At 40.7% G+C, this 13,617-nt stretch overlaps 1 protein-coding gene across 4 annotated transcripts in view; it reads left to right on the top strand.

The window, feature by feature from the left end:
* The window catches only part of tbc1d22a (TBC1 domain family, member 22a), a 188,100-nt gene that overhangs the window by 31,341 nt on the left and 143,142 nt on the right, over positions 1-13,617 (top strand). For all 4 annotated transcript variants that reach the window (XM_083528470.1, XM_083528471.1, XM_083528472.1 and 1 more), the window contains exon 5: positions 3,317-3,387. In XM_083528470.1, the coding sequence (XP_083384596.1) occupies positions 3,317-3,387 (71 nt within the window). The remainder of the gene's footprint in view (positions 1-3,316; positions 3,388-13,617) is intronic.

The raw sequence follows: 13,617 nt of genomic DNA, 5'->3' as shown, positions 1-13,617 counted from the left end.
ATGGACAAAAGTTTGTGGATGACTGACCATAAGATTTATCATTTTCCTAATTATTTTTTTTTCCCCTTCCTCCACATTTAGTCTCCATTTGCTCTCATAATAACCTCCACACTCTGTTTTTGCTCATTCAGCAATGCTGGAATACTGACTGCACCCCCAGACCTTACAATGCGTCTGGAAATTATTCACAGCGCTTCACTTTTTCCACATTTTGTTATGTTACAGCCTTAATCCAAAATAGATTAAACATTATTTTCCTCAAAATTCAAAGAATACCCCATAATGACAACATGAAAGAAGTTTGTTTGAAATCTTTGCAAATTTTAATACTGAAAAGAAAAAAAATAAAACGAGAAAAAAAATCACATGTACATACGTATTCACAGCTTTTGCCATGACACTCAAAATTGAGCTCAGGTGCATCCTGTTTCCACTGATCATCCTTGAGATGTTTCTACAACTCGATTTAAGTCCACCTTTGGAGCTGCGGTTCATTGAGGGAAACCATGGATTCCGACATGTACTGTGACTCCAGAATCTGAGCCGAACGGCAGTTTTTCAACATAATAACGACCCCAAACACATCCCTAAGATGACAACTGCCTTGCTGAGGAAGATGAAGGTGAAGGTGATCGAGTGCCCAAGTACGTCTCCATACCTGAACCCTATTGATCACCTGTGGGACATCCTCAAGAGGAATGTGGAGAAGTGCCATGTGTCAAACATCCAGCAGCTCCATGATGTCATTATGGAGGAGTGAAAGAGGATCTCAGCAACAACCTGTGCAGCTCTGGTGAATTCCATGCCCAGGAGGATTAAAGCAGTGATAGATATCAATGGTGCTCACATAAAATATTGACACTTTGGAAACAGTTTTAACATGTTCACTTAGAGCTCGTTATTTTGACAATGGCTGTATGTCGAGTTATTTTCAGAGGACATTAAATCTGTACTGCTATACAAACTGCACATTGACCAAAATATATCCATGTTTCATTTCTTTAGCATTGTCCCTTTACAAGTTAATCCAAAAATGAGATTATTCTCACTTTTGTAAGATACAATGTGTGTATACAAGGTGTGTATATGTCTTATGATCAGATTTAGGTTACCGTATTTTCTGGACTATAAGCCGCTACTTTTTTCCCACGCTTTGGACCCCGCAGCTTAAACAACGAAGCGGCTAATTTATGGATTTTTCCTGGGTTTTTCCCGGTTTTACAAACTTCAAGCCAAAAAACTGAACCCCATAACATTAGACCAATGAAATTGCGCACGGGTTCAGGTGAACCAATGAAACTCTTTATATTAAATCAGATGCGCTCCCACTGAGTCGGGCCGCACCACATCATAAATATGGATGATGTTCCTCTGACGTTTGACCTGCCGCTCACTCGGACTGTCAACAGGAAATGCGAATCATTCGTCACGCTGAAAACAACCGGGCATGAAAAAACACTTCACCTGTGTTCTGAGCTGCACGGCATCGGGAGAAAAGATTCACCCATAGTGATTTTTAAACGCACGACGATGCCAAAAGAGAAACTCTCGAGAGAAATTGTTGTGAAAGGAAGGAGGAAGACAGTGAACAATGACTTTCTTGGTAGGCTACTGTTCAGATACACGCCGTGTAACAGACACTGTCTTTCGTTAAAGCCTGTGTAAAGTTCATTAGTTTCAGTGTAGTGCGGCTTATAGACAGGTGCGGCTTATTTATGTTCAAAATACAAATCTTTGTGAAATTCAGTGGGTGCGGCTTATATTTGGATGCGTTTAATAGTCCGGAAAATACGGTATTTAACTAAAACATTGTATAACCAATAATCTTATTTATCAGGTGTTCACAAACTTTTGTCCATTTAGTGTATATTATTGCATAGCGCTAATGCCTAAAAATTGGATTACAAAGAAACACTTCTATTAGGAAAGGTGTTCAAACTTCTAATCGGATGTAAAATAATCAGACAAGTTTGCGATTCTAATATCTGTTCGTTTCTGCTATTTGAAATCACTGTATGTACGTAATCCAATAAATGGCCAGTCTCCAGACAGAATTCAGGATTTTGTGGATATTGTGTAGCTCGATATTCTGTTATTGAAATGTTCCACCCCATGAGATTGTATATAGTGGAGCTAATCAGAGAGCTGTATTTATGTACCATTTCTCATCAACTTCCTGCAGTGAAAATAAAGTGGGAGATGTATATTTGTTACCCGGGAAAAGCTGTTTCTCCTGGCGTGCTCGTGTAAGCCTAAACGCCTTCTCCTGCTCTCGAGCACGAACAAGACAAATACACACGTATGAGCGGCGAGACCCGGGTCCGCGGATGGTGCGTAACGTTTGGTCAGGACGCACCGCTAATAGCTGGAAGCTTGGCGAGGCTCACAGTGTATATTGAAACTAGAAATAAATGAATAAATGAAATGGACTCTCGCATCGTCTCAACCTCAATTTCGGTTTTTATAATTAGTTTTATATGCCCCGGCTTTTTTTTTTTTTTTAGCTTTGTATCGTAGCGTATGGCTTCATTCTTTCTTTCAGGAATGTGTGCAGAATGTGTGTCTTGATTATCCTATTTGTATAATAAGGTTCTCTTTTTGTTTTAAATATAATATTGTGTTTGAATTTAGTTTTAAGCACCGTGTCGGTTAATAATGTTAGTATTCAGGTTTTCGCAGCTCTCAGATTTTCTTAGTCATAAGTTTGTCATAAGTCATAAGTTTGTGAACCATAAGATTCAAGTTTTTATCCCTATTTACTCAATTACATCCCGGAGCTGTTCAGTAGTCTTGAGATCAGAGCTTTATAGCAGGCCACTCAAGATCTTTGAGTTAAACTCATGCTGGAACAGGTTCGGGTCTCCTAGTTCAATTGAAGGTACTGCTCATGCATCCGAAGACATCCGACGCAATCGTGCACCTCCGACTCCATTACTTTTTGCAATAGTGTGCTTTTAAGTACTGCACATTTTTTCCATCTGTACGTGATCATACACTTTATCTGAGTATTTTCAAATTTGGAAATTTCAACAGTAATCTGTAATATTTTCCTTTTTCTTGTAAATGTAAATAAAAATCTAACGGAATATTCTAGAACAGTGGAGGTCATTATAAGAGCAAATCAAAAAACACGCACAAATCTTATTGCGTCCACAAACTTTTGTCGATGTAGTGTATGATCACAACGTTGTCCGAAAAGGGATTCATTCACCGAAAATCGGTCCAAAAAAACATCTCAAGAAGCCTCGAAGTGTTTTTTTTGACCTTGATGTGATGCACGTGTTTATTTTTTCTTTCTTTTCCCTTCCACTTGTAGAAGAGCTTCGGAAGTTGAGCTGGTCAGGAATTCCACGTCAAGTGCGTCCCATCACGTGGAAGCTTCTCTCAGTAAGTAAATCAGTTCCTGTTCCAGTCTGCTTCAGCTCACCCACATACCTACCAAGAGAGGATTTAGCTTCACTTCGTTGACACACTTTTACATGGGAATTTCGAACACAATAACTGCTTGCTTGATGTAATGGTGTACCCCACTGGCTCAATCATGTGTTTAGCTTTACAAGACATGAAGCTAATTAACAGCACTTGATGTTGCCTCATGTGTTGTTTCAGGCGGTTAGATAGCAATTTGTGTTGTGTATGTTTACATTTCCAAAAAGAGAGCAGGAAATCTGAAAAATGCCATTTATGTGTACTTAGTACCTGGTTGGACCCCCTTTTGCCCTCAGAACTGCCTTAATCCTTCGTGGCATAGATTTAACAAGGTACTGTAAACATTCCTCAGAGATTTTGGTCCATATTGACATGATAGCATCACGCAGTTGCTGCAGATTTGTCGGCTGCACATCCATGATGCGAAACAATCTATTGAGTAGAAAGTTTGTGCCGTTAGAAAGTCAGCAGCAACTCACCTGCTCTTTACTAACATGGTAAGCTGAAAAACATCTCAAGTGCAATATGTTATGGTGGATGAACTACAATAGCACAAGACATCATAGCGTTTGACCAATCAGGATTGAGATGTCTGCAGCGCATCACTCATCCGTCTCACTCATTATGAAATCGAGCCTGGTATCAGTTAATTTACTTTCGTTTAATCCTGCTGTATTAATGACCGCTGTATTAATGAGCGCCATGTCAGGAAACGAAAACCTGATGGATGCGATCGAGGTAAAGAAACACATTGTTCTGTCTAAAGCAGGGGTCGGCAACCTTCACCACACAAAGAGCCATTTGGACCTGTTTCCCACAGAAAAGAAAACACTGGGAGCCACAAAACCCTTTCGACATTTAAATTGAAATAAAACTACATGTAAGGTTTTTTTTTTTGTTGCCTTTATGCTATGTATAATCAAACCATAATGTGTTGCATTTATGAAATCAATGAACTGCAGAAAGAATGAAATTACATTTCTGCATGCAACAAAAAAATTTTGAACTCCTCAAAAAAAGACATTGGGTTGAAGGTTACTTTCAAGTAAAATACTCAATGTCTATTTGAGTCCTTCTTGTATTTATGAAAAGAACGCCGAACATAAATTATCCACCGGCAGCAAACCAAAAATGACGTCCTCTTCTGTGCGTCAACCAAAGTTTAAGAAGTCGCGTGCCGGTGGGTGTCGCACATTAGCGGTTGTGACGCATATGAAGAGCGACAAAAAACTTTAACACGTTTTATTTAGATTTTACAAGATCACCAAAAATATTCAAATTTAGAATTACATTTAAAAAATAAACAAACTAAAATAAAATACATTTTAATTAAATACTCATTATTTATTTTCCAAAGCCACAGGGAGCCGCAGAAGAGGAATGAAAGAGCCGCATGCGGCTCGGAGCCGCGGGATGCCGACCCCTGGTCTAAAGTGTACAGTTTTTAGTGCTCGTATCTTAGAGGGAGAGGAGGATAATCAAGTAGTGTTTATAGTGTGTTTCTCTGGTACACTGAATATAAAAAAGAAAAAGCAATAATTTGTCAGCAGTGGACGAAGTACACAAAGCATGCAGTCCAGTGTGGAGACAGTAGGTAAAAGTGCTTCCTTTAAACTTTCACTTGAGTAAAAGTACAAAAGTTTTTGCCTCTAAATATACTTAAGTTGCTTAATTAACTGGGTTCATGTGGAAAGACTCTGTTACACATGATATTAAAATGATATTAATGATGTGTCAGACACTGATTGATAATCTATTCTGCTTGCTTTTGAACTGACGCCGAACTGTATGTTGGCGATGAGTAGAAACCACCAAGCGCCAAAACAAGTTCTAAACAGAGCCCGTTCTCGACCCTGATTGGTCGATTGCTGTGCGTTTGACCAGTTACGTTTTTATCCTCATAAATAAAAAGGAAGAACTGATTGTTACAAAATGTAGCTGAGCAAAACGTACAATATTTGACTTTGAAAATGCAAAGTAAAAAGTCGCACCAAATGGAAATACTTCAGTAAAGTACAGATAAAAAAAAAAAAAAAAAACTTACGTCTAGTAACGAATGAAATGTAATTGATAACTGTACAGAGCTGTTTGTTGTAAATAAAATTGCATCTTGATATGAAGCTAAAGGTAAAGCTGTGCAGTGTACAGTACCTGTGATGTAATTGGCGGGAAGACCCCCAGAGGATAAAGCAGACACGACAAGGGCTTGAGAGCACGTTCAAGCCAGGAGGCTTCTCCCGTGGCGGGAACGCGAGTGAGCGACGCCAAGCCGCGGTGGCACACTGATTGATGTGCCGGCTGTCTGCTACTATAATGAAGCAGAGATTTGATATCCTGGCTCTGCTCTTGTGTCAGTATGTGGTCTCTGGATGTGCACACAAGCACACGCACACACTCGTGCGCAAACAGCCAATTCACCTGTCTGACCTTCATTTGCCTATGGCGAGCTCATCTGTCATTCTGACTCGAACCCAAGGCTGCACTCCCACTCAATCAAATCACATCGATCGCCGCTATCGAACCCGGCGTGGTTTCGCCGCGCGACTTCATTTGTCCGAGCCGCAAACATCCCACCCGCCCCCACTCCTCGTCTGGGCTTTGTGTCACAGTGTGTGTGTGAGGTCAGGAGTGATCTCGAACAGCTGGAAATCATCCTTTAACAAGAGCGATGGTTGACGGTCGGGGGCTCGGCGAAGGCGGCAGAAGGTGGTGTCACCGTTTGAACGGTTCCTTTAATACACCATCGATTCTCTGTCCTGCTGACTGAACACAAACCACCAGCACCCTCCTTTACCTCAGCCCCTTTCAACCGACCCCCCCACCCCCAACACCTACCCCTTTTATCCCTCCATCCCCTTGCTGCTCGTCCTCCACAGGAACCTTCTCGAGTGCTCCTCTAAGTAGAAATCATTTTTTGCAGTTCCATGCTCGAAAAATAAAGATTTCATTTACTCCCAAAATTAATTCCCTAAACCCTTTTTTTTTTTTTTTTCCAAGAAGGGCAAGAAAGAGAGCGAGAGTGAGAAAGAGATGGAAAAAAAAAAAGAGAAGCAATTGGCTGTTTACAGTAGTTCAGCATTTAGCACTTGGCAGGTCCGGAGTTTCTCTGAGAAAGTCGAGATGGCAGGGGAAATCACCAGTGCGTCTGCAGGCTGTCACCAAGGGCCTGCACTTGATCATGGTTTTATTTTATTTCTTGTGTCAACCCACCAACCCCTTCGGTGTTCTGCGCCATTTTTCTTTTTTTTTTTTATTTGAAAAGTCGTCTTCTCGGCTTTTCTGTAAAAGTCGATCAGATACCCAATAAAGCACCGGCGATATTTTTGCCCCGGTTGACCCGCAGTAAACATTCCATTAACCCCACTTCCTCAGAGTCTCGCTCTGCTTCATTATGCAAGCGCCTCGGTGGCCAGAGCAAACCGTAAACTTCCCTCATTCCTCGCCCTCTCTTCTCCTTTATATGTCCTAGAAACCCTCGCCGAAGCACCCCCGCAGCCAGAGGTGAAAAGTAACAAACTAGGTGTAGTGAATTACATCATATTACTCAGAGTTTATTTCATTTCATTTCGAATGATTGAGTTATCAGAGCCAATCACATGACAGCCGCTTCCTGACACGTCAGTTTCCAGATGCTTGTTGAGCAGGTGCCTGAGACACTGGAGACAGATGAGCGTTAAACGCCGTAGTAACGACGTTGTGCTAATGATCTGCGCATTATGCAAACCGATACCCGCGGCAGCATCGGCGTTTCACACCTCCAACATCCAGTCGTAGAGAAACGGAAACATGTCCGAGTAAGCCATTAGCTCAGCGAGTCTAGACTGCAGATCTTTTTTTTTCTTCCAATTTTTATGTCAATTTCATTTGTTTAACAATGAACCCACTCCCAAAGCAGCATTAAATATAAAAACAGTATGTTGCCAAAAGTTTGCGGACATCCGGTCGTAAGTGTGGTACTGTATATGCTTTTTAAGGACCGCATTCCCCATTTAGTTCCAGTTTGCTCTGATAAATCCCTCCACTCTTCCACTGGATTTCAGTGTGTTTGTGGAGGTTTGTGCACATTCAGACACAAGGGTGTTAATTAAGGCAGGTACTGATGTAGGTGAGGAGGCCTGGAGTTCAGTTAGCGTTCCAATTCATCCCAAAAGATGTCCAGTAGGGGTTAGGATCAGAGCTCAATAGCAGGCCACTCAAGATCTTCCTCTCCCAATTCAAATTAACACAAAATTTTATTACACCCTATCCAAAGACAATCGTGTGCCTCCAGCTGGAGAAGAACCACATATGGCAGGAAAGTTCAGGTATCGGGTTAAGTGTCCCAATACTTTTGCCCACAATTGCATTTTACAAATTTCACGATTTAGTTCCTAAGTTTATACCTAACGAGCGAGAAAGTGCTGATGGTGGCAAGCAGAAAGTCCATTCGATGACCTTAGGATGAAACCATAAGAGGAACCAGACTGAAATGGGACTCCATCATCTGGGTGATACAATCTTGTATCTTAAGGTTGTTGATTTGGAGAAAACCTCTGCGTCAGAAAAGAGGTTTCCCATTGAATGACCTGGTGGCTGAATGAGCACAAATCCTCACTAACATGCTCCAGAATCTGCTGTGAAGCCTTCCCAGAGGAGTGGAGCTTATTATAAGTGCAAAAGGAGGCTAAATATGCGTTACAATGTTTAACAAACACTTTGTGGACAACCTGGTTTGTATGGGCATTTTGAACACCCCATGTCACACTTAATTCCCATTTGCTGTTATAATAACCTTCTGGGAAGATGTTCCACTAGATTTTGGTGTACGCCTGTGGAGATTTGTGCTCATTCAGCTACCAGTACTAACTGACTTACTAAAGTCAGGTACTGATGTAGACAGCATTCCAAATGATCCCAAAAGTGTTCAATAGGGTTGAGGTCGGAGCTCTTTAGCAGGCCACTCAAGATCTCCTGGTCGGATAAATGTAACCCATATGTTTATCTTTGTGCACGTTGTCATGCTGGACCAGGTTTGAGAATCCTAGTTCAAGTGAAGGGAGTAGCAGAACTGAAATCCGCCACATCTAAAGACATTCTATACGATTGCGTGTCTCCAAATCTTGTGGAAAAAGTTCAGCAAAAATGGGTGGAAGAATCAGTTGTCATGATTTCACAATTACAAGCCATCTATTGTTTTTTGATATGGTTGACTTATTAAACTGCTTCCTCGAGATGAGATCGGCTCAGACGGAAGATGAATCCCGGGTGTGAATGATGCCAGCAGCAGCCCAACTAGGGGATTATACACTGAAGTGTTCGGAAAAACAAATAGAAGGCGGTAACGTAAAGAAAGGTTCGGGAACGAGTCTGCATGCACGTTGCCGGATTCTGAAGCGCACTAACGTTAAAGGAAGCAGACGTTAATTCTAATGCAGCGAATGTAACGCGGGTACACACAGCACGTGCCTGTACTGCGTAATTAGGACGAACTGAAGCTGCATTGTGTTCCTATGGCTGGATAATTTTTGCGTTCTCTTGGTGGAGCGCGATTTGCAACGTAGGTGTTTGGTATCTTTCGAACGAATTCGTTTGCGTGCAGTCTAGTGTTCGCTGCACACAAATGACACACGTTCCGAGCGCAGACCCGGAGCAGCTCGCACGCTGCGCTTTAATAAATAAAGGCTCCAACATGCGCAGGTGATTAAATGGTGTTTTCCATTTCACTAATGTGGCCTGGACACCCCTGACTAATGGCCTGTGCTCGGTGAGCAGCTGGAAGAAGAGCCTGACGCAGAGCCCGAGCCCGGCCTGGGACTCTTGAGCATTACAATTGAACGCGAAGGCCTCCCGCCGCTCGCCGGGCATGCTGGGAAACGTGTAGCGTGTCTTCTCCCTGTCTCGCCACTGACACGCTGCATTTATTACCTGCCTGTTGGTGCTGTGCCTCTGCACCTGGCCTGAGCAGTGCAAGCTGGCTCGCTTTCTTCTCCAGTTACTCTACCTCAGACTGTGTGTGTGTGTGTGTGTGTGTGTGTGTGTGTGTGTGTGTGTGTGTGTGTGTGTGTGTGTGTGTGTGTGTGTGTGTGTGTGTGTTTCTACAAGCAAGGTGTTATTATTGTATTGATTTTGCCCCGGCACAAAAGGATATAAGTTTGTATTTTGGGGAAATGGGTTTTATTAGTGAGAATCACAGTCCACTTGGACTACATCATTCGATCCAAATATCACAGTGCAGTTATATTGGAACAGGTTCAGATAATGATGCACCCTGCAGGATACTGAAAGCAGAGGTCACCCAGTATCCAGGCTGAAATCCCGGCAGCGGGTGCTCATCACGTCCATTTGAACCAAACGATCAACATGGATTTTTATACATCGAATTGGCAGAAAATTGCTTGCTGTTTTTTTTTTTTTTTTAATTTTTTTAAATTTTTTATTATTAATATTTTTTATTGTTATTAATTTTTGAAAGGTTTAGATTTTCGAAAACAGTAAAAAAAAAACAAAGAAAATAAATAAATGCTTGCTTGGTTTTATGTAAAATATATCGAAATAAAATAGTACGAATCAAACGAATGCTATACACTTTTTTGTTTTTTGTTTTATTTAATCGATTAAATCGAGTAATCGATTAGATCGGCACAAATTTGACCGATTAATGAAATAAATGGACAAATGAAATAAAATGCTTTATTTGTAAGACCCCATTTTTTACGTTTAATATTTAATATTCAAAAGATTTATACTTAACTTGTGCTACTTATTTATCACACTTTAACAAATGTACTACATTTAAGAAACACAAGATGGTTATTTATTTGTTCAATTTATTTATTGATAGACGAACTCATAAGATAAGATATACCTTTATTCGTCCCACAGTGGGGAAATTTCTCTGTTACAGCAGCAAAGAAAAAATAAATGCAGCTATATAAAAGAATAGACATACTATAGTATACAGTATATACATCAAACAATGTATAAATACAAATGAGAAAAAAAGAGACCACAAGTAATAATTAGTTACACACGTATTGCAGGTAATATTACACACAGTTAAATAATAATAACAGTGTGTATTATGGGGACTGGTTTACTGGGAGCAGCTCTGATTGTAAAGTCTAATAGCAGCAGGAAGAAAAGACCTTCTGTATCGCTCCTTCAGACACTTAAGATGTAACAGTCTGTCACTGAAGGAGCTGCTCAACTATGAAACTGTTTCATACAGGGGGTGAGAGACGTTCTGCAGCAATGATGATAGTTTTGCTACCATTCTCTTTTCTCCCACCTTTTGTATAGCGTCCAGAAGAATCCCCAGGACTGAGCTGGCCTGCCTGATCAGCTTGTCCAGTCTCTTCCTGTCTGCAGTAGAGATGCTGCTGCCTCAGCAGACCACACCATAGAATATGGCTGAGGCCACCACAGAGTCAAAAAAACTCATTCCTTCCACCCTTTATTCTTTTGTTCACTCCCTTGATATACGGAATTGTCAGGGATTTCTCCTTTTAAGAGAGCTGGAAATAAAACGCAAAAGAATCTCTAGACTGCTTAAAAAAGTTGACGGGAAATAGCAGTGATTCTGCGCATACTAGTGGGAGTTCCACCCACTCAAAGTGCAAGGCGGAGACTAAACAAACTTGCGGTCTGTCACCAAATCTGTTCGTGATTTAAACCATGTTCCTCATGTAAAACAAGGATCTCACACGGTACACGTGTGCGCAAAACCCAAGGTCCTGTCCCGAAACAGTTTGGTCCGAACGAGAGTATAGTTAAAGCCCTAGTATTCCAGCGTAAAAAAAAAGTGTGTTTCTGGAGGGAATGGAATACAGTAGGAAAGTTGGTGGAGCCTAATGTTACATCACGTAGCACGCAAACCCGACTGGACACATGGCTGCGGTTTTAACGTAAAAAATAAACTAGTGAGTTCAACATATAGGCTTCTTGCTGTCAGCCTGCATTTCAGGGTTAAAAAAAAAAGGGTCTTTTCATGCTGAGTTCATGCAAGAGTCTTTACAACCCTTAAAAACACGACCGGTACAAAACACAAGCGCGTATGTGTCATGCTGTTTTTTTCTTTCTTATACACACCTGAAACACCATGAAGAAAATCTTAGAGCATTTCAACGATTAGGGCAATGAAAGGGAGGTAAAAAAAAAAAAAAAAAAGAAGAGTGAGTACAAATATAGTACACAGCCGACTATTATATTTAATTTCTTTTCAAATACAAGCAATGATTTTACAGTTCTGGTGAGGCCAGTTAATTTTGACCAGGCAGCGTTTTGGCTTTTTTTTTTTTTTTTTTTTTGTTAAGAACAAATGCTTCATGTGTAATTAAAATCGGTTGGTATTATAGCAGGGAACAATCCATTAGATGAACCCTAGAGGAGAAAGTCAGTAGAGTAACAGATTTTTACAGAATTATTTTAGTAAAATAAAGGAAAAAAGCCAAATGTAATGCTAAAGGATCTTATTCTTTATAAGCCACAGCAAAGGCAGTTAATCTATTATTGATATGATAATAATTGCATGTTAAAATATTATTTTTCAGCTTTATTGTAGGCATCATGAGCATTACATGCACAGGATGCACACTAGTTAGTGTTTTGTGGTTCCAGTATCACCAATACTGCAGTAATAATGACCATATTGTGATATTCTATATTAAAGTATAGTGAATTATACATTATATATATATATATAAAGACATGAGGTACAAATTTGTGGCTGTTGTTCAGTGTACGTTTTCTTTGTTGTTGTTTTTTTTAGTAGAAAATAAAGCTGTATATGTTAAATCTCAGGAGAACTACGAGATGTATAAAAAACTTTCGAGACCAGCTCTGCTAACAAGAAAGAACTTTATCTACGTTACCACACCATCACCTTCAAAATAGTCTCCTTGCACAGCGACCCAGCGCTCCCAATGTTCTTGACATTTCCGGAATGGGCCCTGAATGTCTTCTTTTCAAAGCGTGTCAAGCACCTTCTGTGATTCGTGCTGGATCTCCTCAATGTTGTCCAAACAGCGACCTTTGAGCCGAATCTTTATCTTCGGGGATTGTTGCCTGCGACGAGAAACTCACATGGTCAGAATAGCACCAGTTGCACTGCTCCAGATCCACACAGGCGATGTCTTTTGGCATGCTGACTTATGAAGGTCGGTGCTCTCTGTGATTGTGCGTGCATCCACCTGACTGTGACTGTGGGGGGCAGGGGACATCGGCGCAACGCCAAGTCAAGACTTTATTGTCATTTCAACCATATAAAGTGCAGCACACAGTAAAAAGAAACGTTTTTCCAGGACCAAGGTGTAATACAAAGAACACAGAACTACACATATCCCGAGACTAACAACGCAAAGTCCACAAGTGCAACATTTAGTGCGAAAAAATGGGAAAAAAGAGACAACATTAGTCAAGGAAATACTGTAGCGACGTACAGTACAGAAAGTTGTGCCAAATGGATTGTCCATATACAAATAAAAAATAAATTCATATATATTAAATAAATATATATATATAAAAAAAACTGCTCGACAGCAAAAACTCGACGCTCCACGTTCCACTGTGCCTTTGCTACTACAACTGAACCGAACCCCCCCACCCCCCAAAAAAAAACATTACTACTGATGAGAACTGGAAAGTGAGCCAAAGGACCGAAGTCTAAGGACAAACGTTTGGTGTCCTTGTAAACTGGAACCTCGATCCAGCAGAGAAATGTACAAAATGTTTTTACTAGGTTATGTATATAATTATCTATATTGAGGTCTATTTAAATACATTCGGGACATCTGACTTTTCTAGCTATAAGAGGTTCTTCCTTAAACTGTTGCTCTAAAGTTATGAGGCACACAGTTGTATGGGATGTGGTAGGTTTTAATTTTCACTTCTGTTGAACTAGAAGACATAAAACCTGATCCAGCATGACGAGACCACAAAGCAAACTCCATGAAGGTATGGTTGATGTAGTGGAATGGAAGACTCCTATAGAGCTCCTATAGAACACCTTTGGAATGAATTAGAACATTGACCGCACCCCTAAACCTCTTCACCTCACCTACCTCACTACCTGACTTTGCTAAGGCCCTTGTGGGTGATTGAGCACAAATCTCCACACACACACTCCATAAACTGGTGGAACGTCATCTCAGAAGGTTATTCAAAAAGCAGATGGGGACTAAATGTGGAACATGACGTTTAAAAAGCACATTC

This window comes from Silurus aristotelis, assembly GCF_946808225.1.
Source record: "Silurus aristotelis genome assembly, chromosome: 24".
Taxonomy (NCBI): Eukaryota; Metazoa; Chordata; class Actinopteri; order Siluriformes; family Siluridae; genus Silurus; species Silurus aristotelis.
The sequence above is the reverse complement of the archived record's forward strand: the minus strand, read 5'-3'. Positions and strand labels throughout refer to the sequence as shown.